This window comes from Mustela nigripes, chromosome 16 (genome assembly GCF_022355385.1).
Source record: "Mustela nigripes isolate SB6536 chromosome 16, MUSNIG.SB6536, whole genome shotgun sequence".
Classification (NCBI taxonomy): Eukaryota; Metazoa; Chordata; class Mammalia; order Carnivora; family Mustelidae; genus Mustela; species Mustela nigripes.
This window is the reverse complement of record NC_081572.1, coordinates 7,286,479-7,312,003: the sequence shown is the minus strand read 5'-3', so window position 1 is coordinate 7,312,003 and position 25,525 is coordinate 7,286,479. Positions and strand designations below refer to the sequence as shown.

The 25,525-nt window shown below is 54.9% G+C and overlaps 1 protein-coding gene across 2 annotated transcripts in view; it reads right to left on the bottom strand.

The window, feature by feature from the left end:
* Positions 1-25,525, bottom strand: part of SDK2 (sidekick cell adhesion molecule 2) — a 248,952-nt gene that overhangs the window by 62,821 nt on the left and 160,606 nt on the right. For both annotated transcript variants that reach the window (XM_059380651.1, XM_059380652.1), the window contains exons 5-15: positions 23,960-24,093; positions 17,927-18,038; positions 16,019-16,209; positions 15,785-15,868; positions 13,857-14,051; positions 12,549-12,665; positions 10,647-10,814; positions 9,710-9,812; positions 3,142-3,318; positions 2,645-2,781; positions 1,899-2,046 (exon numbers count right to left, since the gene is read on the bottom strand). In XM_059380651.1, coding sequence (XP_059236634.1) covers positions 1,899-2,046; positions 2,645-2,781; positions 3,142-3,318; positions 9,710-9,812; positions 10,647-10,814; positions 12,549-12,665; positions 13,857-14,051; positions 15,785-15,868; positions 16,019-16,209; positions 17,927-18,038; positions 23,960-24,093 — 1,566 coding nt within the window. The remainder of the gene's footprint in view (positions 1-1,898; positions 2,047-2,644; positions 2,782-3,141; positions 3,319-9,709; positions 9,813-10,646; positions 10,815-12,548; positions 12,666-13,856; positions 14,052-15,784; positions 15,869-16,018; positions 16,210-17,926; positions 18,039-23,959; positions 24,094-25,525) is intronic.

Genomic DNA, 25,525 nt, shown 5'->3' with positions numbered 1-25,525 from the left:
GAAGAAAACATGGGGAAAGGCTCTTTGACATTGGTCCGGGCAGTGATTTCTGGATATGACACCAAAAGCACAAGCAAGAAAAGCAAAAGTAAGTTAAGTGGGACCTTAGCAAACTGAAAAACCCCTGCCCAACAAAAGAAACACTCCACAAAATGGAAAGCTCACACGCTGAATGGGGGAGAACATCTGCAAGCCCCAAGTCTGATAAGGGGTTAATATGCAAAACACATAAAGAACACATACAACCCAAGAGCAAAAAAAAAAAAAAAAAGGAAAACAACCCAATTCAAAATGGGCAGAAGATCTGCATCGGCATTTTTCCCACAAAGACCCACAGATGACCAACAGGTACGTGAAAAGATGCTCGGTGTCCCTCAATATCAGGGAAACGCACATGAAAACTACAATGAGATACCACCTCCCACCTGTCCCAACGGCCATCATCGAAAAGACAAGAGATAACAGGTGTTGGTGAGGACGTGGAGAAAAGGAATCCTCGGGCACTGGGGGTGGAGATGCAAACTGGTGTTGCCACCATGGAAAACAGGATGGCGGTCCCACAAAAAATGAAAGGCAGAACTACCGAATGATCCAGCTGTCCTACTTCCAGCTGTCCCACATCCAAAGGAAATGAAAATAGGATCTGGAAGGGACACCCGCACCGCCATGTTCACTGAGTATTAGCCACAGCAGCCAAGACACGGAAGCACCCCAAGCCTCTGTCCACAGAGGAGTGGACCAGGAAGATCTGGTATATGTATACAGCGGCAGAGCATTTAGCCAGGAGGAGGAGGAAATCCTACATTTCTCACAACATGGATGGACCCTGAGGGCACGATGCTAAGTGAGATAGAGTCAGACAGAGAAAGACAACTACTGTATGATCTCACTTATGTGGAATCTAAACAAGCTGAACTTAGCCAGAGTGGAGAGTGGTAGTTACCAAGGGCGGGTCGGTGGGGGAGACCGGGAGACACTGGTTGAGGGCACAAACTTCGTGATAAGATTAGTAAGTTCTGGGGATCTGAAGGGGAGCACGGTGATTGTAGCTAAAAAGACTGTATCATATACTTAAACGTTGCTCAGAAAATAGATCTTAAATGTTCTCACCACCGCAAAGAAATGGTGATTTTGCGACAGGACAGAGGGGTTAGCCAACACCACGCGGTGATTCTGTTGCACTGTGTAAATCAGCACCTGTCCACCTTACACTCCACCATGTTCTGTGTTGACGGTACCTCAATAAATCTGGAAGAATTAAAAAGAAACCCGGAAGAGGGTTTCTCTTCTCCCACAGCTTGGGGGCATGGGATTTGTGTCACTGTCACTCTGACCTTCCATCCTTTGGGGCTGAGGCGGTCAGAACGGCCTCCTACATAAGTGGGTCTTCCCAGATGATGCTTGAAAATGGATGACCCTCTGTTTTTACTTAATTTTCATCACTTTGCAGAATCTTCGCTGAAAGCTTACTAGGACCTGGCATTGTGCAAGTCACTGGACACAGAGACCCGTGTGGGTCCACGGCCCCGTATACCTCATGGCCACGTGACAGTGGAGGTGTCTGTGAGGAGCTACAGCGGAAATCAGATAAGTCTTTGAACTTGGCCAGCTCCCAGTGAGGGGACCACTAATTCCGGTGGGGGCTCATCCCACACCAGGCACCGCTTACAGAGTCACCTCCTGTCCTCCTTGTGGTGTCCCTGTGAGGCAGGCATGAGTCATGCTGCCCCATTCTACAGAGGCAGACGCCGAAGTCCACAGGGCCGGGGAGGCGGTGGCCTGGGTCTGCGCTCAGCTAGGCCCCACGATGCCACATGGGACTCGGCTTTAGGTCCCCTCAGACCCTCCCTTCGATGGAGTCACCCAGAGCCCCTCTGGAAGAACACTGGCCCCCTCACCTCTCCGTGTCCTTGCTGAACTGTCCGTTCCCCACGTCGTTGACTGCACAAAGGCGGAACTGGTAGGAGCGTGCCGGCACCAGGCCCTTGACCATCACCGAGGTAGCCTCGGGGTCCACACTGGCCAGGAGCACCGTCCAGGGGGCATCTACGAGGACAGAGGGTGCAGGCGGAGGGGGACAACCCTGGAGGCCCCACTCCCTACCCCATTCTAGCAGAGGACAGCCTCCTGGACTTGGTCCACTGGAGGCTGGTCACGTCATTTATCTGGGTCCCCTTAGCCCACCTGTCCCGGGAGGCTGGAATGCCCTGGGGAGGAAGCAAGGGCTCACAGGACCGGAGATGCACCTGCCTTTTCTAGCTGCCCCCGCCCCCCCCGCACCCCACCCCGTACCCGCCCCCACCGCCGCAGCCTACTGATGAGCTCCAAGGCAAACTGTATTTAAAACATCATTCAAATGAGGCCTGCTAATTTCAGAGTTCACAGCTTGGGGTCTTGGAGAATAAAAAGCAAAAAATCGCCATTGCCTGGGGGGCTCTGGAGTGGCAGGCCCTGCGTGTCCCCTCCCCCCACAGGGATCCTTATGCCACTATCACAATGTGGGGGGGGGGCACGGGCCAATGCACATTTCTCAGGGAAGCTGCAGTTTCCAGAAGGCCTGCTCAAAGGCACAGAACTGGGAAGCAGGGGAGCTGGAGCCGGTCCCCTGGCTGACTCCCCGCTGGCTGGGGCGGGGGAGGCTTACTGTTCTCCGACATCTCCAGGATGTAGCGGAGCAGAGGGCTGTTGCCGTCGAAGGGCTTGGCCCACGTCAGGTTGATGGCCCGTCTTTCTGTGGTGCTGAGGGTCGCCACGGGGTGCTCGGGGGCGTGAGGAAGCTGCCTGGAGGAGAGATATGGTGGGGTCACCTGTGAAGCCCGGAGTCAGAGGACACACAGGTGCCTGGGCTTCAGACTGAACATCACAACTGCCTGTGCTCAGCCATCGGCCTGGCCTTCGGACTGGAGGCTCTGGGGACCGCCCCCCATCCCCCTCCCCCCCGCCTCCCACCGGGTCCAAAGCTGTATCCAGAGTCCCCAGCTCTTGACAGAGGGCTGAACTGAGCTGGGGAAAGGCCTTGGAGGAGGCCTGGGTATGTCCCCAGAGGGCAGCGGACCCAGGTCCCACATGGCCCAGGCGTCCACCAACATAAGCCTCCTGTTGTGGCCTGTACCCCCTACACTGGGGCCAGGGCGCCCTTACCGGACACGCAGGTGGGCACTGCGAGAGTCATTGCCTCCTGCGGACAGCACCCGGCAGGTGTACGTGCCGATGTCCCCCGACCACGTCTGCGAGATGTGCAGGGAGCCGTTTTTGTCGAGACGGATGCGGGGGCTGCTCTCCGTGCCCAGGGCGGCCCCGTCCTTCTCCCAGACGTACCTGAGGGGAAGGAGCAGTGGTCAGAAAAGAGGGGTCGGGAAGTAGGGGTCCCTGCTGGGGCTCAGCCTGGGGCTGGTCTGGAGCAGAGCCCCAAAGGCAGCAGGGCACTCCCCAGGAGACACAGGCCCCCCCGGGGCTGGTCCCAGGTGGGAGCATGGTGCGGGGGGGCCCCCCCGCACAGCCTGCAGCCCTCCGTCCCTGTCACAGGGTGCTCTGTCCAGGAGGCTTAGCCCACGAAGCCATTATACCTCCTGTTCAGGTCTAGGTCAGAGCCGTGTTGCTTTTGGCCAGAAGCCACCGCCAAGCAGCCAGCAGGAAAGAGCCGGCAAAAGGTAATCTTCCGAAGAGGTTAAAAGAGTACAGCTTGAAGAAGAATGAAAGTTTCCGCCCAGACTACATTTTGGAATTAGTTTTATGAGGGGAATCATTAGATCAATGCATCACCGTGACAAATTGACTTTAGTGTCCAAAAAATCACTTTAGCTTCGGTCAGTCAGTACAAAGGGGGACTTGAGAAATTACACACATGCCCGCGCCTGACAATAAGAAATATCTCCCCTGGAATGATCCTGGAGGAAATACAACTATTACTGTCATCCGTGTAACGTGGGGTGCCAGTTCTGGGGAGCACGTCACGCTGATGCCCTCCCCGGGCAAGGTTGGCCAGGGCGCCGGGAGCCAGGGCAGGGAGCCAGGAGGGGGGCTGGGCGGTTTTGCGCACGACCCGTCACTCGCTCAGCCGGGGACTATGTGGCTTGAGCCACGAGGTGTGGCAGCTATCAGTATCAGAGAATCTAAAACTGCTGGGGAGAATGAGCCTATAATATTTTTAAGTTAAAAAAAATCAGAAAATTGCAATTGCAAATAAAAAAATAATTGACAAATTACACATTGCAATTACAAAAAAAAAAAAAAATTCAGGGCAAGAAAACTGAAAAGCTTTCCCATCACGGGGAACCATGAGTAACAGCGGAACATCGCCGTTTCAGATTCTTCTCTCCTGCCCCAAGGGGGCCTGGCACCACAGTGCTGTTGGGTTCCGAATTCAGATTCCCTGGTCAAATGCTGCCTTGGCCACTTACCAGCTTCGTGATCCTGGGTGTGTCTATAGCCTCCCTGTGCCTTTGTGTCCTCATATGTCCTACGAGGAAAAATAATACCACCCACCTTCTAGGGTTCCTATAAGGATAGTGTAAGTTCATAGAAAAGGCTTCCGGTGGTAAGGGAGCCATAGAAGTTAGTCATGGATTTTGACTCTCAGAGCACATGCTGGTAAATAATGGGTAGCAACAAAGTATCACAGACTCTTCCCAGTGTGACCCCCTGCAGACCTTGGTTTGTACTGGCTGCTCGGTAGGACCCACGTGGCTGCTCGGTAGGACCCACGTAGCTGCTCTGCAACTGTTCCCGCCCTTCTGGGAAGGGCTCCTCCTTCTCTCACATTATAGTTAATGCTGTGAGGAACATCCTTGCCGCAGATTTCCATACATTCTAAATCATTTCCTCCGGGATCAGTTCTCAGCAGTGAAATTGCGGAGTTAAATTTTAAGGCTTTTTATATACATTTACAAATTGTCAGACGTAATCACCTTCAATTCATCTCCATAGCTAGAAAAGAATCATCCTTGACAGCGCTGATGGCACGTGTAGAATTTTACTTAAAAGGAAATCTAGGGGGCGGAGAGTAATATCTGCTTAAGAAACAGACTACGGCAAACAGACGTTCTTGGCCGCAGGACATGGTGTCTTAGGAAGGGAGTATCACCACCTGTGGAGTGTTTGCGCCCAAACAACTAAGCCCGAATCTAATCAGCCATTTACTCGAGTCTAATTAGAAATACAAGGGATAGAAGAACAGGTGCACTGCATCACAAACGAACAGCTGGCCAAAGCAGGGGTCAGCAAACTAAGGCCCCCTGCCTGTTTGTGTAAATAAAGTTTTATTGAAACAGAGACATGTTCATTTGTTTGCACCTTGTTTGTACAAACAAGACTTGGAGAGCTGTGACAAAAGCTATTTAGTCCTCAAAGCCTAAATATTTACTCTCTGTCTCTTTATAAAAAAAAGTTAGCTGGGCCACTGTCCTGTAGAACCTGGTTTCTGCAACTAATTAACTGTGGGTAGACAAAGCAGTCATGAACTCAAACATTAAGAGGAAGGGGAGGGGACTGTATAGAATGAAGGAGACACACCAACGAAATGCCACGTGTGGACCTTGTTTCAGCCCCGAGTTAAACCAACTAACTTTTAAAAGGACACCTCTCAGGGATGCCTGGGTGGCTCAGTCGGTTAAGCCACCGCCTTCAGCTCAGGTCATGATCCCAGGGTTCTAGGATGGAGTCCTGCATTAGGAATCCTTGCTCAGCAGGGAGCCCGCTTCTCTCTCTGCCTCTCCCTGCCCTTTGCCTGCTTGTGCTTGCACTCTGTCTCTCTCTGACTAAATAAAATCTTAAAAAAATGCTCTTAAAAAAACCAGAGACACCTCTCAGATAATCAGGGACGTTGTAATATGGTATTACAGATATCAAGGGATGGTTCATTGTGTTCTGTGTGAAAGGGACATGGTTGTTATGTTTCAAGAACATTCCTTTTAAGTAAGAGATGCACATTGACATATTTAAAGGTGAAATGACACGCTTGAGATTTGCTTTTAAAATACTGCAGTAAAAAAAAGTGGCTGGATAGGAGGAGACAGGTGAGCCAAGTGCCGATAATCACTGAGGCTGAGAGATGGGTATGTAACCAAAGAATACAAATGTAGGGACACCTGCACCCCAGTATTTGTAGCAGCAATGTCCACAACTGCCAAACTGTAGAAAGAACCCAGATGTCCATAGACAGATGAATAGATAAGGAAGATCCAAATATACAGCAGAATACTATGCAGCCATCAAAAATGAAATCTTGCCATTTGCAACGAACAATGTGCATGGAACTAGAGAGTATTATGCTAAGCTAAGTAAGTCGGTCAAAGAAATAAAATTATCATATGATTTCACTCATATATAGAACTTAAGAAACCAAACACAGAATCATAGGGGAAGGGAAGGAAAAATAGAACAAGACAACATCAGAGGGAGACAAACCATAAGAGACTCTTAATCATAGGAACCAAACTGGGGGTTGCTGGAGGGAAGGGGTGTGGGAGGAATGGGGTAACTGGGTGATGGACATTAAGGAGGGCATGTGATGTTAATTAATTAACATCTCTATGTTAATTAATTGAGTTTAAATAAATAAAAAAAAAGAAGCGGGACACGTAAGGTCTGATGATCTGGGTGTCTCTACTCTGGGCTATATTTGAAATTTTCCACAGTAGAAAGTTAAAAAAACAAAACAAAACAACAACTCATGAGTCCATTTAATTCAGGGTAGAAAATTTCCAAAATCATCTGTAATTATATAGCTGGCTATTAAACAATTTTGATGAGCAATTTCAGGACTTTCAGCTTTAAATAATATTAGATAGTCCTCAGGAAATCAAAGAAGGGCAAAAATATTTAGTTACAAGGACATTCATCATAATGTTTCTTTCTTTCTTTTAAAGTAGGCTCCACACCCAGCATGGAGCCCAACATGGGGCTCGAACCCATGACTCTGAGATCAAGACCTGAGTTGAGATTGAGTCAGATGCCCAACAGAGCCAAGCCCTGTGATGTTTCTTAATATTAGCAAAAAACTGAGAAACCAGCCAAATATTCAGCATTGGGGAACTGGTAACAAAAATTATGTTACATCCACACAAAGGACGAGTGGATAATCATATAATGAAGTCTATACAAGAATATTTATGGACAAGGGAAGAGATTCACAATGGGTTCTTAGGGGAAAAAGCAGACAAAGTGTATCTCTAGGTTTTGTATAAATGACACTCTAATACTATTACCATTATATTATTATTATATTACTATATTAATATTATTAAAATTATTGAGAGAAACAGATAAACCTACTTCTTTTCTTTTTCCCTCCCTCCCCATTTTTGGTGGTCTATCTGTATTTTTTATATTTCCCTCCTATAAAGGGTATCTATTAGCTGTATAATAAAAAAAAAGCCAATGGAAATATTGATTAGTATTATCAGTGGCCACAAGTGGATTGCTCAGACTGGGTTTCAATCTCGGCTCAGATACCTAACAGAAGAGTTTCTCCTAAGGTTGTTCTGGAAGCTGTCTGGGCAGGCAACCTGCACCTGCTTGGGCTGTGACCCCTTGACTCTGGCTTGATCTTGAGGAGGGCACAGAACACAGAATTAAGTGGCCATCACTGTAATTTGACTGGGTTGCTTGTTGGGTCCTTTCTAGCTTGTCTGGTCAGGGAACTCCCGTGTGTTCCCTAAATCTCCAAGAGGGTTTTCAAGTCCAAGGAAGGGGTGGGAGATAGGGGGGTGGGTTTGGCCACAGACTGACAATTTTGGGGCCTGCAGGACCAATTCTGTGTTCTCTCCCCATCGAGGAACGATTGCCCTAGATTGGGAGTTCCATTCTAAGGCCAGGAGTCCCCAGTGAACTGGAATATGGTTTTCCCATCTGTGGGTCCCTAAGGGTCCTTGAGAGGTGGACTGTAGCTGTACTTCAAGGGGTCCCCGAATCCCTTTGCTCATTAGGAACTGTCTAGAGAATGACTAAAATATGCAACTATTTTCCAAATGCCAGCTGGATGCTATTTTAATAAATAAAACACCAATTTAAAGCGTTGTTGAATTTATATATAATTATATATAAAATATGTAAATAACTATAAACTATATAAATAAATATAAAAATTAATAAAACCTTTATTATTATAAGGTTTTCAATTAATAGGGGCTAAAATTACAGCTACCACTTAGGTGGGGGCCCGAGACACACAGCAATATTCTCTGGTGGTAGGGAGATGTGCAGAGTTCTCCTGGAGAACATTTTCATAGTTAAGATACATATATGTATATATATATATATATTTTTTTTTTTCAAAATTTACTAATCCCAGTTACAAGCATATTTTGTTTCTTGCATCGACAGTATTTTCATGACATCTATGTTAGGGCCCCGGCTTGCAAACTGGGAGCACACAATGGATTCTCAAAGAATGGGTGCGGGTCTAAGTCTAATATTCTTTTTTTTTTAAATTAACATAGAATGTTTTATTTGCTTCAGGGGTACAAGTCTGTGGGGGTACAATCTTATACAGTTCACAGCATTCGCCATAGCACATACTCTCCCCAGTGTCCATCACCCAGACACCCCAACCCCCCCCACGCCCCCCCTTCCGCAACCCTCAGTTTGTTTCCTGAGATTAACAGTCTCCTTTGGTTTGTCTCCCTCCCAATCCCATCTTGTTTCATTTTTCCCTCCCTAGTTCCCCCAACACCCTGCCCTGCCTCTCAAGTTCCTCATATGAGAGCGATCATATGATAATTGTCTTTCTCTGATTGACTTACTTCGTTTAGCATAAAAGTCTAGTGTTCTTTATGCCAACCTTGGCTTCCGGGGCGGGAGGCGGGGGGGGGGTCCATTCAGTGTGGTCGTATAGACTGTTATATGCCAAATGGCCACCAGATGGCGCCCCAGGATGCAGCTGCCTCCAGGGCGGTGGGGGCCAAGCCTCCCAGGTGGCACCCGCCGGCCCCTTCCAGCCAGTTGCTTTGGCAGTGATATTGGCCATAAGACCATAAGACACAGAAGCAACATGGAGGGGATATTTGTTCCTAAGAAAGCAGTTAATTTTTTTTACTCAGCATCCCGGAGTTCAAGGGAGAGGCCAGAAGGGACCACTTTCTCCCGGTCTTAGTTCCCGAAGACCTTCCTGGGCTTGGCCCAGGTGTCTGCAGCCCAAGCTCAGGAGGGATTCTGGCTTTTAAACCCGTCTTGGCTGCTGCTGTTCTATCTCCAGTGGCTTCCCTGGGGGACCTGTTCCCTTCAAGCCAAGTAGCTCACCAAGGTCCCGGCTCCCAGGGTGGCCGCATTTTGGGGCGCCTTCCTCTCACATGTGTGTCCTGCCCTGGCCTATCTCTGCTCCCACGCCTGTTTACCCAGACCCGGCTGGTGTCCACTCGGGGGGGCGGGCAGAGGATCTAAGATCTGGGTCAAAGATTGCGGTAGAGTGAGGTCCCGTGCCACGGCAAGAACACCTCAGAGTGTCCACGTGTCACCAACCACAGTGGCTCTTCCTTCGCGCCCCTCCCTCCTGCACCCCCCTCTCCTCCATTCTTCGGTATCCCCACCCCCGCCCCCCCAAACACGGCCCAGTTCAGTTCAAGCTAGCTCAGCCCTGCCCTAGCTCTGCAGGTGGTCCCCCCACGGCACGGCACGGCCCCACAGTCACACTTAACCTCCTTGGTGTCGACATCTATCCCTGAAGCCGCCCTCCCCTCTAAACGCCTCCGTGGGGCCACAGCAGAGGGAGTACCTGACGGTCACTCGGGGGTCGTGGGTCACTCCGCACACCATGGAGGCCTGGGTTCCCTTGATGACACTCTGGTCCTGGGGAGGCTTGCTGATGCGGGTCCGGGCTGCAGGGTGGTGAGAAGGGGAGCAGACGCAGAGGAACAGGTGAGAGGCAGGTGTGTGGGGAAGGCATCTTCAGGGGACCCGGGCCCGTGTGGCTGAAGGCCACGGGCAGGTGAAGGCAGACCCAGCATGTGGACGGCTCTACCATGGTGGGTCACCCAGAATGCTAATGAGGACAACGCGGCTCCATGGCTCCATGGCATTCTTGGAAGCCACATTCCGAGTGGGATCTCACTGAATCTTCCCCCAGAAACCCTTGGGAAGGATGAAGGAATGGAAATCAGAGACAATCAGCACATGAGTGGTCCGGCCTGGGTAACAACAGGATCGTCTGATTCCCGGTCTTCGGCCTCCCGAGCCAGCCCACCGGGGCTCGGCCTCCCTGGGGGGCCCACGGTGTGGATCTTGGGTGGGGATCCCAGGCAGTACAACCTAACAGTGCAAGGGGCGTGAGAAGCTTCCCAAAAGTTGGGCTCAGCACCTGAGCGTCCACGGTCAAGTCTGGCTGGTATCCTGTCTGGGTAAATATTCTTGCAATGGAACACGGCCATGGCCGGCGGCGGCGGCTTTTGATGAAAGAGACAAGTCAGCCGAGGGGCTGGGACCGAGGCTGTCTAGCCCACAAAGTCAAAAAGAGGGACTCTCTGGTCCTTCGTGTGGCACTGTCTAGAGTCCTGGCCTTCCTGGTCCCTCTCCTCTGGATTCATCTGTCCCTGACCTTCTCAGATAGGGGCCTGGGGAGGCAGCTGTGGGGATGAGGGGCACTGGTGGTGAGAGCCCGTGCTGGGCACCCACACACCCACGTCCGCACCGGTGTTCCCGGTCTGCACACTCACCCCACACAACCAGGTCAGCCGAGGCTTCGTCGACCCCCCGAGAGTTGGTGGCCAAGCAGGTATAGGTCCCAGCATCAGAGATGTGCGTGGGGCTGACGAGCAGACTGCCCGACTCCAGCAGCGTGAAACGTGGCAGCTGGACCGAGCCGCTGGCCAGGATACGCTCCCCTGAAGGCGACACGGGGTGGGCTCAGAGCGCGCTCAGACTGTGACACACAGCCCCTGGCTCTCCGAGACCCCCCAGCTCCTGCTCCCTGGGGGCTCTGGGCAGGTGCTCTCAGGCCGACCCCGGCTTTAGAAATGCTGGGAGGGTCAGGCCGGGATGGGGGCTGAGGTCTAGGTGGGTCTCTGACATGGTGACGGGCCCAAGGGCACTAGGTCACAGAGCCCGGGTCTCCTGGTGTCTCTCCACCCACCAGGCTGTCTGCCCTTCACCAGAGAAGGCCAGGGACTGTCTCCTGATGCAGCCAGGCACAGCTCTCGGAGACAGCTGGCATCGGGCTGGGGGGAGGGGGCAGACAGCTCTGACAAGGTGGTGACGGGCATCCCGCCGCAGGATGCTTCTCGAGGGTCACCTTCAGGAGAGCGGAAGAACATGACGGGTGGGAGCAGCCAGGAGGGGAGGCAAGGTGGATGCGGACGGGGATGGGGACGGGGGCAGCCCTCCCTCCGCGGCGGGGCCTGGGGAGGCCTGGTGCCTGGGGGAGGGGTATGGGGTCTGCCCCGTGCAGGAGCCCGGGAGTACAAGTTTGGGTGACTGTATCTATCGTATTCTATTTTGTAAAAAAAATATATTTTGTTTATTTAGTTGAGAAAGGTGGCAGAGGAAAGAGCACAGAGGGAGAAGCAGGCCCCCCACCCCGCCCTCGAGCAGAGAGCTGGACATGGGATTCGATCCCAGGACCCTGAGATTATGACCTGAGCTGAAAGTAGATGCTTAACCAATTGAGGCCCCCCCGTCTGTGCAGAGGGACAGCTCCACAGGCAAGGCTACGGGTCTGTCTATCTGCACACGCGGCCAAGAGTCGCAAAGCAGTAAGTGTGGGGGAAGAGGGTGCTCGTGTCCATACGAGTGCCTGGCCGTGCTCACGCTCATTCCACAAGCACTTACCGAGCAATGACCCTGTGCCCAACCCTGTCCCAGGCCCTGGGGAGACGGTAGCAGACAAAGCTGAGAGCCCTGACTCTGCGGGGCGCCAGGCACTAAGTGGCTGGGATAGGCAGTTTATCTTGTATATCAGGAGGTGCAAAAATAGAGTGGTGGTGGGGGAGGGTCATGGGGGGGGACTCGGGGGTTGGGGGCAGGTGAGTCCTGGGGAGAAGCTTCGTTGTAGCAGACTTGGAGGTGGGAGGGAGTGACTGCGTGTGTGCATGCGTGTGTGTACACGGGGAGAGCCTGGAAGGTGAGTTTTTGAAACAGGGGTGGAGGAGGCACATGGAGCAGGGCCATTTCAGCTGGGCTGGTGCAGGGGTCCGGAACCCTCTGTGCCACCTGCAGGAGGGACAGCGCCCACCGGCACTCACGGTCACCATCACAATAGGATCATCAAGCCACTGTAGTTCACTGGGCTTCACCGCTGTCCTTGCTCCACCCTCATGCCAGCCCGGGGTATGTCTACTATGGTCCTCAGTTTACAGATGGGGGCCCTAAGCCTTGGAGTGAGACAATAATTCACCCCAGGTCACCAGTGTCAGAAGATGCAGAGCTGACCCTTGAGCCCAGCAGCGTGGCACGGGGTGCATCCTGTGGTGTGAGAGATGGATGCCCTCCTGGTTGTGCAGTGCACAACCTTCACAACTGGACAAAGGGAACCCAACCTGGCTGGCTCCAGAATGGAGCTCTGAAGACTGCCTTAGAGGGTCACAGGGCTACAATGTCCAAAGGAAATCAGTCCCATCTACCTTTCTGCCAAGTGATGGCTGGCCGGGGTGCCCCCGAAGTCTCACAAGCCAGCACCACTGACATGCCATCGATCACTGTGCTGTCCAAGGGGCCCCTGGTGATGTTGGGGGCGATGCCTGCAGAAGGAGACAGAAGCCTCTTAGCTACACCCTGGAGGAGGCCCCACAGCCAGAGGAACAGGTCCTCATCCTGCCCCTGTCACTCTGGCTGCTGTGGGTCCCCCCACAGACAAGGATGTGGATGTCCTGATGGGGCCCTGGCACTGGGAAAAAGCCCAGAAGGCCCGTGAGGGCTCCCTGTAGCACCTGCCCTGTGGACGGCCCCAGGCTACACTACTGCCCCAGCCCGGATTCTTAGGCCTCCATTTGGGGGAACTGAGGACCCCCAAGGGCAGCTCCCACCCTCATTCCAAGAAAAACAGGATGCGTCCTTCATCGAATTGGACATGGAGGCTCCGGTTTCTTAAAAGAAAAAGTAGTTATGGCCAACAGAAGAACATGACCCACTTTTCACAAGGCTTGGCCCTGGAGAGTCCGCGGCCTGGCTGAGCCATGGTTCTTCAATGCTAAGTGCAATCTTCTGGCATTGGGCCTGCCTTCCGTAGCCTGGCCCTCAGGGAACCGTCCAGTCAGATGTGCATGGGGCAGAGCTCAGGGAGGGACCAGCACCAGCTTCACTGGCTCCCATCAGAGGCAAGAAGCAAGACAGCAGCCCTTCTGCCCTCTCGCTCTCTGCCCCGCGGCTGCCCTGTTTGGGGACCTCTGTGGGTCTGGGTGATGAGCCAGGACGGACTCAAGGAGGCTCATGATCACATGTCCTTTGGCTGCTGAGACAAAGAGCCCAGCGCCACTCTGCATGCACACTGAGCTTGGCCGTCTACGGTGTGACCGATCACAGAGCAGATCACACTCACCCAAACCCCACGAAGAGAGCAGGAGAGCTCTCGTAACCACCCAGAGAGAGCCAGAGAGGGCAGAAGGTCTGAAGTGGGGGCTGGAATTCAAGCTTGGGCCCCCCCTGGAGAAGTAAGCAAGTCTTCTCCATTGGGACGGGGCGGCTTCAGCCCTGCCTGGGAAGCCAGCGAACCACTGAGATGCCAGAGCCGGGAAGCCAGGGGCAGCCCAGATGCCAGAGTGGGGACTGTGGTTTCACAGCTGCTTCTCTCAAAGGCTGCTGAGGGACGGTCTTCGGGGCACCCTCTCCCTGCTTGATGCAGCGTCTCTTTTCAAGAGGCTGCTGGCTTGGAGGAAAGCCGGGTCCTGGGTGGGAGGGATGCAGGGGCAGGGGCAGGGGCAGGACCAACTTACTGGTGACGGCAAGGTAGGTGGAGGTCTGCACCTCGCCGGCTGCGTTGCGGGCAAAGCACTGGAACATGCCCGTGTCGTCGGGCACCAGCCCGCTGATCTGCAGTCCCCCGTCGCTGCGCTGCCGGAAGCGGCTCAGCCTCTCCGCCTCCACCACGGCCGCGTCCTTGTACCAAGTGATGGAGGGCGGTGGTGTGCCTGGGGGAGAGACATGGGCGCACGGTCAGCCCCCCTCCTGGCTCCCTCCCGCCTGCCTCTGAGCCTCGAAATTGGTGGCCAGGGTGAGGGGAAGGGGGCGGGAAATCCCTGGGTGTCTTGGTTTCTAGAATCTTCTCAGAGGTGCTACTTCATGGTCTTGGAAGAGGTGGAAAATGCTCTTGGCATGGCATTTCTCAAGTTCTTTTTAATGGCAGAGGTTCCAAGAACATTTAGCTGGATTAGTTTAGCTTGGAAATGCTAGATTAGACAAATTAACTTTTTTTAACGGCCATTTAATTTAGCAGAGTTTGTGGTGTGTCCCAGAAACCTCCAACCAGGGCTTGGTTTCCCAGACCCAGTGACCGCAGAATCCCCCATGTCAAGGAGCATGTGGAGGGGGCTAGGGATCCCGCGCGGCCCGCAGAGCCCCCTCCTACCTGGTCTGCAGAGGAGTGAACAGGGGCTGCCATCTCTCAGCTTTGCCCAAGTCACACACCCTTGGCCTGGCATGGTTGTCCCGCAGGTACCCCCAACCTCCCCGCTCTCTCTCCCCAGGTCTCTGCTCAAAGGCGACTTCCCCAGAGCAGCTCCCGCACTCCATTCAAAAGAGCACCCCAGCGCTCCAAGCCCCCTAAGCCTGGTTGCTTCTCCCTTCTCCTCCCCATTCCCTCTCTAAGCTGACATCTCAGGATGCTGTATGTCATTGTTTCAGGGGGCACACTCTTCCACGTTGCAACATCTCTGCGATTGGGATGTGTCTTACTATCGAAAGCATGTCATAATTTCATTGACAGTCTTTTTTCTTTCTTAGTGGCACATAAAATCATGGGGCACCTCACCACCCATGGCATTTTCAGTGAAATGAAGTAAGTTATCTTTACTTGTCAGTTCGTCTACCTTCCTCTTAAGAGTGTAAGTTTCATAACAGCAAGGATTTGGCTATTTGGTCCTGTCTGCATCTCCTCAGCCCGAGAGCAGTACCGGCACATGGGTAAAGCCTCCAAAATCTGTGTGTCGGGTGAATGAATGGAGCTTTGCCTTCCCCTGGTGCGGTCTCAGACGGGGAGTCCTCACCCACGCCTTCCACGGAGACTCTCATCCTGCCTAAACCACGTCCTGTCTCTGTGCTCACCACCAGACCACGGGCCGTGGTGCATGCTCTCCACCTCCCATCTGACCACCCCAGACTTCACCCCAGTTTCAGGCTGTCCTGTAGCTTAGTTGGGCCAGTAAGACGGAAGCTGGGGGCGGGGGGGTGGGGAAAGGGGAAATTCTTCAGGACCTCGGATGAAGGGTGTTGAAAGTAGGAGAGAGTAGGGGAGGAAATGGAGCAAAACGGCCCAGAAACCAGGCGGAGCTCATGAGACCCATCTCAGGCAAGATGTCCCCAAGTTCTAGCGGTTCTGACATTACGGTAATTTGGCTTTGTCTACAACTCCCGAATTATGGGCAATTTCAGTCTGTCACCTATCCTGAAATTATGGTAATTTGGATTCATTTGTAGCCCTCAAGTTATGGTAACGTGGGTTGATTTCCAGTCCTGAGAGTGTGGTAATTTAGCCTGTTTGTTTCCTGGGGTGTCTGTTCACGACCAGACTGACTCCCTGCTCAGTGACGCTGCCCGGAGAAGGAAGTGGAATTTAGAAAAGTTTGTGACGGAAACAGGAAGGGCTGGAGGTCTGGGGTTGGGGGTTGGGGGTCCTTGTTTCCCTAGGACCCCGCCACTGTGTTACCTTTGGCCCGGCAGGGAATGTCCACCACCTTCTCCATCTCTGCCGTGATGTGTCTCTCCGGCTCCTTGACAAACTGAGGTGGTTCTGCCAGAGGAAGGACCAGGGGAGGGGCTCAGAGGCATGCTCCTTTTGATACAGCCACTGCTCGGGTCACCCCTAAGAAGGCCCCACACAGCCCTATGGCCCCTACCCCTGGGTGGGTGGGGGGTCCCCAGCAGCCCCGCCCCATCTCACCCAGCACAGACAAGTAGGCCCCGCGGACGACGGCGGGCACGCTGCTGCTGCGCAGGACCACCTCGCACTCATAGTAGCCGGTGTCGCTGCCCGTGGGGCTGGGGATGGTCAGCCGGCGGTTGTAGTCGCTGATGCCGCTCGACAGCGGAACCCCGTCTTTCTTCCAGATGATGTGCAGCTTGATCAGGGGCCTGGAGGGCGAGAGGAAAGCAGGTTCCCAGCCAGGGCGGGGGTGGGTGGGAGGCCAGGCCAGGGCCCCAGCCCGCCTCTTCAAGGGGCAGCCCTCTGGACCTCGGTTTCCTTGTCTACAGAATGGGACAGCTGCACCCCTGTGCCGAGGCCGGGTGTTCCAACGCAGGGAGGCAGCTGAAGCCCAGCCCGGCACTAACTTGGTGCACGGGGCTCCAGAGGACAGGAGCCGCTTGGGCTGTGCCTCTTGCTCTTCTGCCCCCTGGCGCAGAGCCCTGTCGGAGCAGAGGCCAGTGGGCAGCACAGCGTTAGAGGTGGGGCGTGAGAGAAACACCCAAGGTTTGAAGAGGGAAAGGCAGGCAGCAGGACATACCTGCCCCTGCCTAGACAGAGGGCGAGTCGGGCACCCCCAACCCCGACCTCTCAAGACCCCCCCGAGATTGGGTTTGTCCTGTTCCCATTTATTTTATTTTTATATTTTTAAAAGATGGATTAAGAGTGAGAGCACATGCGTGAGCTCGAGGGGGGGACGGAAGGGGGGCCGGGCAGAGAGAGACTCTCCAGCAGACTCTGCAGCGAGTGTGGAGCCCTAGGCCGGCCTTGACCTCACGACCCTGAGATCACTACCTGAGCCGAAACCAAGAGCTGGATGTTTAACGGGATGCTTAACTGACTGAGCCACCTGGGCGCCCCGTGGCCTGCTCTTGTTTGGCACCTGGCGGACCCTCAAGGGGTCTGTGCTAGCTCCACAGGGGGTGCAGAGGGGTCCCATGGAAAAGGGTCTTGAGGTGGAGTAAGTGTGGGCCTTCCTGGCTTGGGGGGGCGTTAGGCAGGTTCTGGGCTGTGGGTCTTCTCTGCACCCTTAGCAAGCTCCACGCAAAGGCCTCTCCCACCCTCGCGGGGAACGCTGCTACAGGACCGCGGTCTGCGAATCTTCAATAGGAGGTGACCCTGGGGGCCTTGGTCTGACTCCCTGCCTGTCCCATCTGATCTGACCACCTCTCCTGAGTGCTTACGAGGCGGGCTCAGCACTCCACCTACACGCCTTGCCGGGGAGGTGGGTGCTCAAATCATTCCCACTTTACAGCCGAGGAGACTGAGGCCCAGAGCACGACAATGGGCCTGGGCCTTGGGCGGTGGCCTTTTCTATCGCCTGGCTTTTCTATCGCTGCTGGCCCGCTGGGTGACCTCGGGCAGGTTGCTTGCCCTCTCTGGCCTTCAGGGTAGCTGTGGGAGGGACAGAAGTCGTGTGGGAAGCACAGCGCGGCACCCACATGTGACGACACTTCAGTTTCCCACGTGAGGGCCATGAGGGTCATATGTGGCCAGGAAGGAGCTCCATTTGCAGCCGACCCCAGGTCTGCCCTCCTGCCAAGGCCCCCACACGCGTCATCGCCCAGCCCTGCGTCCCTGTCCTAGCTGCTTGTGCGCCAGGACTACACCTGACCTCCCAGCTCGCCCTCGGGGCTGCACTGAGGTCTGCTGGCCTGTAATGTCCACCGGGGCCCAGTCTCTCCTTGAGGGCCACAGAGAACGAGCCAGCCGGTCTACGCGTCACCTCATCCTCCAGGGTCAATGCCCCATCTCCTTTCCTGGGTCCCCGCGTGACACGTGCAGACCTCCCTGAACTCAGGCTGGTCCCTCTGGAGCCCCCAGGTCAGGAGCGTTGGCTGGAGTTCAGGGTGCAGGGGAGCAGGGAGAGGGGGACATACTACCCACCTGGCGTTGGCCACACACTCCAGGGTCACCTCCGAGGTCCCAGCCACCACGCTAGTGTTCTTGGGGGGAATGATGATGGTTGGGGCAATGGGGTCCGCAGGCCCCCCGACATCTGGGGAGAGATCAGGAGTTAGCTGGAGACAGAGGGCGGAAACCCCATCTCTGCTCGGGAGATCTTGGTCCTCGTGGAGTGGGGCAGGTGACCACGAGACCACAGGGGAGCCACCCAAGCAGCAGGACCCCAGGGTCCCTGTCACCTCTCCTCCTCCCTCTGGTCATGGGCTCCCATGGTATCCAGCGAATGCCCACTGGAGACCTCCGGGGCCCTCCCCACCTTCCTGTCACACAGCATACCCTCCCCCTGAGCCCCTTCTCCTGTCTGTGCCTTCAAAATCCTTCCCTCCATCCATATTTCTCTTGTGACATTACTTCTTCTCCGGCCCCCTTTTCCACCTGAATGCACACTCTCTATACTGGGTTGAACAGTAACCCCCCAAATTCACGCCCACGGCAGCTGTGGATGCGACCTCGGGAAACAGAGTCTTGCAGGTGTGATCAAGCCAAGAGGAGGTCCTTCTGGATCTGGGTGGGCCCTGAGGCCGATAGCACGTGTCCTCACGAGAGGAGTGGAATGGAGACCCAGACACATGGATACCCAGGGGAGAAGGCCGGGTGCACACAGAGGCAGAGACCTGGAGTGAAGCATCCCCAAGGCAAGGAATGAAAGGACTGGCAGCCACTGCTAGAAGCTGGGAGGCGAAAACAGACTCTCCCCCAAAGCCTTCAGGGAGCGCGCAGGCCCGCCGATATCTCAACGTCAGACGTCCGACCTCTAAAACTGTCCGAAAGACCATTTCTGTTGTTATAAGCCCCGCAGTGTGTAGGACTTTGTGACAGCAGCCCAAGGAAGCTAATATGTTCTCTGGGGCAGGAACCTCACAGAGCCTTGCTTTTGGGCAGAATTAGATCTCCTCCAAATTCGTATGTTGAAGCCCTAACCACGCCCCCCCCCCATGTGACTGTATTTGGAGATGGGGTCTTTCATCAGTCATTGGCTTGAAGGAGGTCATAAGGGTGGGGCCTTAATCCAACAGGGGGGCTGCCCTGATCAGAAGAGAAAGAGACCCCAGAGCTCTGTCTCTGCCACTCGAGGACACAGCGAGAAGGCGGCTGTCTGCAAGCCAGGAGGGGGGGCCTCAGCGCAACCCAACCATGCTGGTCCCTTGACCTTGGATTTCCCAAACTGTGAGAGGTCACTTCCTGGTCTGAAGCCCCGGCTGGGTAACCTGTGACGAGCGAAGACAGCCTTGCTCAGGCCTCCTCCAGCAGCAGAGACATGCCCGGCACACAGTAGGGGCGCACGCATATTTGTTCAACGAAGACGGGAATGGACCCAGAGCTATCCCTGCGCCACCTCGGGGTCGGTGATTGAAATGCAAGAGAATGTACCGCGAGTGGGCTTTCTAAACACGCCACAAGGCCGTACCCTGAACTCTTCTACCAGAGGGAATAGCTTTGCTTTTTGCCTTGAGTTCTTTAAGAAGTGGCCCGGCTCTTGATGGGTCAGCACAGGCCCAATATGGGCAGAAACTCCCACATCCTCCATGAACCTGCTCCAGGGCTCCTGGAAGAACCACCACGCAGGGCTTTTTCTCTCCCGAAAACCCACCCAGTTGCCTTCTTCCCGGGAGGTTCCAGAGGCAGCCGACTGTAATGACCCTCACAGCCCTGGGTGGGCGGGGATCGGGGACAGTGCCAGGGCGTCCTTTATGGGGAGAGTGTATCACGGCCCCACTGCCACCCTGGGCCACCCTGGTCTGCCTCGGGCAGGTTTTCCTGCCTGGACTCCAGACTTTGCTAGAAAAGGGAATAAAATGTAAAAAATAAGGTAAAATGAAGAGGGAAGAAAGGAAGCATATAAAGCAAAATAATTGCAACAATATAAAAGCCTCATGTAGGTGCCATAAAGAGTGATCGGATTGAAAGCTGCTGATATAGCTAAATCCATAAAAGTGTGCTCTAAGTTGTTTATTACATGCTGGGGCTCGCAGGTACCGCGGCCCAGATTAATGGGGCAGGAGGAGGAGACAGACAGTTAGAGCCCAAGTGACGCGTCCCACTGCGGAGCCAGGTAAGCAGAGCCCTCGGAGTTTAAAGGTAAGAGGGGCAGCCCAGGGCCTCAGGGTGGCTCGCCAGGTGGAGGGGAGACAGACATCCACCGGGGACCCTGGGCGTCATGCCTCAGTCTTGGCAGGGGAGGGACCAGCCACAGCTGGAGACCCCTGGACCCAGCAGAGGAGAGCTGCGAGGGTCAGGAGGACCTGGTTCAAAACTTTGTTCCACCCCAGCCATCAGGGGTGGGGGCCAGGGAGGGGGGTGCGGGGAGCCTCAGAGGGGTCTTGATTTTTCTCCAAGGCAATATGGGAATAAAAATGACTATATCGCAGGGTTCTGTGAGTTCAGCCCCTCGCTCAACAGATCTTTGCTGGGGGAGGGCTCTGTTCGTGCCACACTGTGCTGGGCACCAGGGATCCCCCACTAAGGGAGATGGGCAGGGGTCTGTCCTCATGGAACGCATGGTCTGGATCTCAGATCAGTGCTTAGACATTTATCGGATCAGAGCTGGCAGGATGGCTTCTGGGAAGAAGGGCCCCGGTGGGGGCGGCCAAGCTGCCCGGGGGGAATGCGCAGTACTGGGCGCGGAGTCCCTCTCCCCGAGCTCCACGCATGCATTCTCCTTCCCCTGTCACCCGTCACCTCCTAGTTGAAGTCCCCTTTTCTCGACCCTGATTCTCTTCGACCGCTCTGGACATGTAGCTCTGTGGACCTCCCTCCCCGAGCCTCCAGGACCCCCCACCTGCACTGTGCTTCACGCGGCGCTCCCTTTCTCTGGTCCCCAGAAGTAAAGAAGCCAACGGCCCTTGTCGCTCCCACCCCTACACCCGGTTCCCTGGCTCCCCCTGGCCTCATCAGCTCCCCAATCTGGAGTGGTGTGAAGGCAGAGATGGACAGCTCGAGGTGGACCGGGGATGTCAAGACGGCCCTGGGCGGCACGGACTTGACCTCAAGCAGAACACACCTTGCTGAACACACCCCCCACACAGCTAGCAGCTCCTTGCCCGCTAGCTCTTCGGATGCACCAGGGCTCTCCACACAGGCAAAGTTGGATCCTGCTGCCCCAGGACGATTCTGATAATGGGCACCAGGAGAGACACCACTGTGCTGCATTCTTCCCAGGTCACCTCCTCGAATCGTCCCAAGTACACTTTGCCAGAGATACCAGGAAACAGAAGTTCAAGGACCACGTGACTCACCTGGGCCACAGGTCAAGTGCGTGTGTGTGTGCGCGCGGGGGGTGTGGGCAGGGAGCTAAGCTACTCTCCTAGGCAGACATCGACATGGGGGCCGCGAACCACAGGTGGCTGGGAGCTCTTGAAATGTGACTGGCGCCCCTTTGATTGAACGGGATTTAATTTTTTTTTTTAATTTTTTTTTAAAATATTTTATTTATTTATTTGACAGAGAGAAATCATAAGTAGATGGAGAGGCAGGCAGAGAGGGAGGGAAGCAGGCTCTCTGCTGAGCAGAGAGCCCGATGCGGGACTCGATCCCAGGACTCTGAGATCATGACCTGAGCTGAAGGCAGCGGCTTAACCCACTGAGCCATCCAGGCGCCCCTGAACGGGATTTAATTTGATCTAATTTACATTTAATTAAAAACAGATCCCCAAATCAGCTATTAGAACACTTTTAAGTATGTGTAGAACAACTCGGGTATCCACCACCACCTTTCCAGCTGTAAATCTGATGACGTTTCAATGCAGATCACGTATTTCAGAGGAGAACTCAGCAGCCCAAAGATGTGCTCAGAGCATGAAACGCACAGAGATTTCAGGGACTCAGTAGGAAAGAGAAGCCCAGCGTCAAGGACCTCGTTAATATTTTCTGTCGATTGTATGTGAAAATGGTAATGTTTTGGATATGTTGGGGCAAATAAAACACATTAATAAAATTAATTTCCCGTTGCTTTTTCCTTTTTAAAAAATGAGGCGACTGGCAAATTGTAAATTACTCCTGTGGCTCCCATTGTGTTTCCATCGGACAGCGCAGCTCTGATTCCTGCGTGTGGGGCCACGGTCCAGGGTTGACAGTCTGTGCGAGGTCACCAGGGTGACCTCTGGGCAGGGATCTGCTCCCAGCTCCCGGGGTGGGGGGCGCTGGCCTTGTTCTTAACTTCTCCATTTCTGAAGAGCAGGGGCATCCCTCCACCTGCCCACCCCAGGGCCTCTAAGAAAGTGTCCCCGGGGCAGAGGAGGGCTGAAGGGGTGAGGAGGGGGAGCAGAGGGAGGGGCCGGGCTCCCCGAGATCAGCGAGGGCGGCTGGTGGTGGGTGAAGTGGCAGTCGCTCCTGGTAAATTGGCTGGCAGGCAGGCTGCGGGATTTGTGTCGGTGACATGAACAGGGTTTTGAAGTGCAATCACTCGTGGGAGGAGAAATTAGCTGAAAATCAGCTGATGCTGCTCTTAATCCAGTACAAATCGCCACGTGAGAGCAGAAGGCGAGGGTGCTGCGGTGGGGGAAACAGACAGCCGGGGGAGGCTTGGGCAGATACGGGGGTCCGGAAGGGTCCCTCGGGCCAGATGCAGGGCTGGGGTGGGAGCGGCGATGGAGCAAGGAGTGAAGGACATCCCGAGTCCGCCCGCAGGGCCACGGGCTTAAGGACTGAGAGGAGGAGGCTGGGTGTTGGGGAGAAGCACAGAGTGGGGGACTCCAGCCTCTGGTCCCAGGGTAAACTGAGTCATCCAGGAAGACACCTGGCTTGACTCAGACTGTGAACACTGCCTCTTCCCCAGTGACTGAATTCTACTACTCTAGGTATTCTGATCACATGATGGCTAGGCCCCAGGCTACGGGGACCAGACCAAGACCCTAGCCCAGATCAATATCAGAAGGTATACATGTGACCCCGATGGGGGGAGGAACCCCGCTCTGTGCATTCAGGTGTCCTTTTAGGCCGACTGGAAGCTGAGGCCGGAGAAAGAGGAATTCCAGGAATATGGGAAGGGGTTCTGCTGGTGCACAGAAGACCCAGGAATGGACATGGTAGGGCTCTGGAATGTTCTGGGCCTTCCAGACACTGGCAGACAGAGGCAGGATCAGGGTCAGGACACAGGAAGGCCCCATGCAGACCCACACCCGCCTCCTGCTGCCGGTGGCTCTGTCCCCACGAGACCATGGATGATAAATGAGACTTGCTTTGGGAGCAGGAGTGGTACAGATGTGGACGGACGTGAACATCTGGATCCCCCAGCTTGTGGGGTTGTTCGGCTGCTGTGGCAAGCTCTGGTCCTACGTACTCGGAGCTTCCAGGCCTGGCCCGGCTGCTGGAGCCACGCCACGCCACCCGCCTTCTCTCTCCCAAGGACAGAGTGCAGAGGGAGGAGGGGTCCAGGCTGGTTGGTGAGGATCAGGCCAGGGGGGGCGCCCCAGCATTTCCATTGGGGACCAGACCCCTGCCTTCAATCTCCGCTGGACAAATCTCTGTCTGCCAAAGGAGACCCAAGGAACCACCCCTTTGCCTCTGCTACTGGGGAGAGCTGAATCTCTTCCAGGGCGCTGGGTGGTTTCTAGATGGGCAGAGAGACATTTTCAGGCAGGAGCCTGGGCAGAGGGCCTGTTCCCGTGAGTGGAGATGGCCTGGCTCTGAGGAGTGCTTTGTATGGACCAGCGGAGCAGAAGCTGTGAGAGTGGTTCTCTCCGAACGAGCTCCCCATCTCCTGCACGGGCTCCCCATCAGCACCTGAGCCCCAGAAGCAGCTGTAAGCCACACACGCACACTCTCCCCTGCATCTCATGTCCTCCCCGTGCTCCCAGTGCTGGGGCTCCGCCTCCAATTCCTCGGGGCCCCTCCGCTGCCCTACTCTAGCCTTCGCACTCCGCCACCATTCCATCTTTCCAACGACCCCCTGGAGCCCCGTTCCCAAGATTTAATGACGCGCTCCTCCATCCGTCCCGGGCCTGGCCGCTTACTTACTCTCCACGGCAAGAGTGATGGGCTGGCTGGTCTTGTTATCTCCGTTCTTGTCATTAACAGCCTGCACGTAGTAGCGGCCTGCGTCGGGAGCCACCGTCGACAGGATGACGAGGGTGTTCTCCAGGGTGATGGCTCTGTGCAGAGGAAAGGGATCTGTCACATGGGGGCCCGGGGGCTCTGAGCATTGGAGGATGGGGCGTGGGGGATAAGAAGCCGGAGGCCCCTGGAGCCCCTCCTCCAGCCCCACTCCCGGGACCACTCGTGGCCTCAACTCTAGCATGACTCTTTGCAGAGGATCCCAACATGCCGTGGGTGCCGGGGTCGGACCCAAACCCAGCACGGGCACAGAGGTCCGAGACCATCCCCGGGAGGCTTCCCGGCCCCCACCCCACGCCTGGTCCCGGGCGTCCGAGCCCCCATGGCCTTCCGTTCTTTCCTTCATCACAGCTTCGATGCTGAGTGTGACCCTCTCTGCACCAGGAGGGTCCAGCACCAAAGAAATCCATTCAGTGGACAGGAACAAGGAACGAATGAGGAGGAATGAGGACGGATGATCATGAATTTAGAGATGAGCAGAATCATTCCAGAATCGATATCTTAACCTAATCCTACATTTGTTGGGATTGATCCCAAAGCCACAAGTGGCCTGTAACACCCATGACGGGGGTTCCTCTGGCCCCCCCAGCTCCCTCTCGGGCCGTCAGGTGCTCTCTTCCCAAAGCCGATCAACAAGAATGAAACTGTTGCGGGCTGAAGAGGAAAGAGGACAGCTAGGCAGTGGGGTGCAGGTTCCTTCTGCTGGGGTCCCACCATGCAGCCCCGCAGCACCTGGTCTGCAGGCAGGGAAAGGCGCCGGTCCAGGCGGGAAGCTGGGAGCCCCATCTGACATGGGGGAGACAGCACCAGGAGCACCGCCCACGTCCCCTCTGCCTGCGCCCCCCCAGCCCCGCTGCCCCCGGTTCTCTCCATGACAAACAAAACCATTAGTTTGTCAAGTCTAGCTCGGATTTTAATGTGATGTACCCGAGACAGCTGTTAAACATCCTTAATGTTAGTTTAACAAGGACAGACCCAGTTGAATTCTTTGCAAATTTTCCCATTAGGTGAATGTTACAGAGTTTTAAACAGGCTTTCAAATAAACATCCCCACTAATGCCTCTCTAGCTGGGCCATGCTGGTGTCCCCTCTCTCCTGGTTCTGGAAGGTTCCTGGGCTGAGTCTCATAATGCCAGCAGAGCTCTGGGAAGTAGGGAGGGGAAAGCCCTCCCGCCCCAATTCTTGGGGACCCTAACAGTACCCATTTTTCCCCCCTGGAGGAAAACCACCCTCCAGTTAATGAGCTGATAGGAAGTTCAGATAACACCAGGCTAAAATATTTTAAAAGTGACAAGCTGGGACAGGAACAGGGACCATTCCCTCCCTGGAAGTCTCCTGCCGAGGTCCTGGTCCTTTAGTGTAGCTGTGGGCCAGGCCAGGGTTGGGGAGGGGACTAACGTGATGAGCGGCAGTGCCCCTGGACCACTTGAAGGGAGCTTCCCTCCCTCTCCTGACACTGTGGCACTGGAG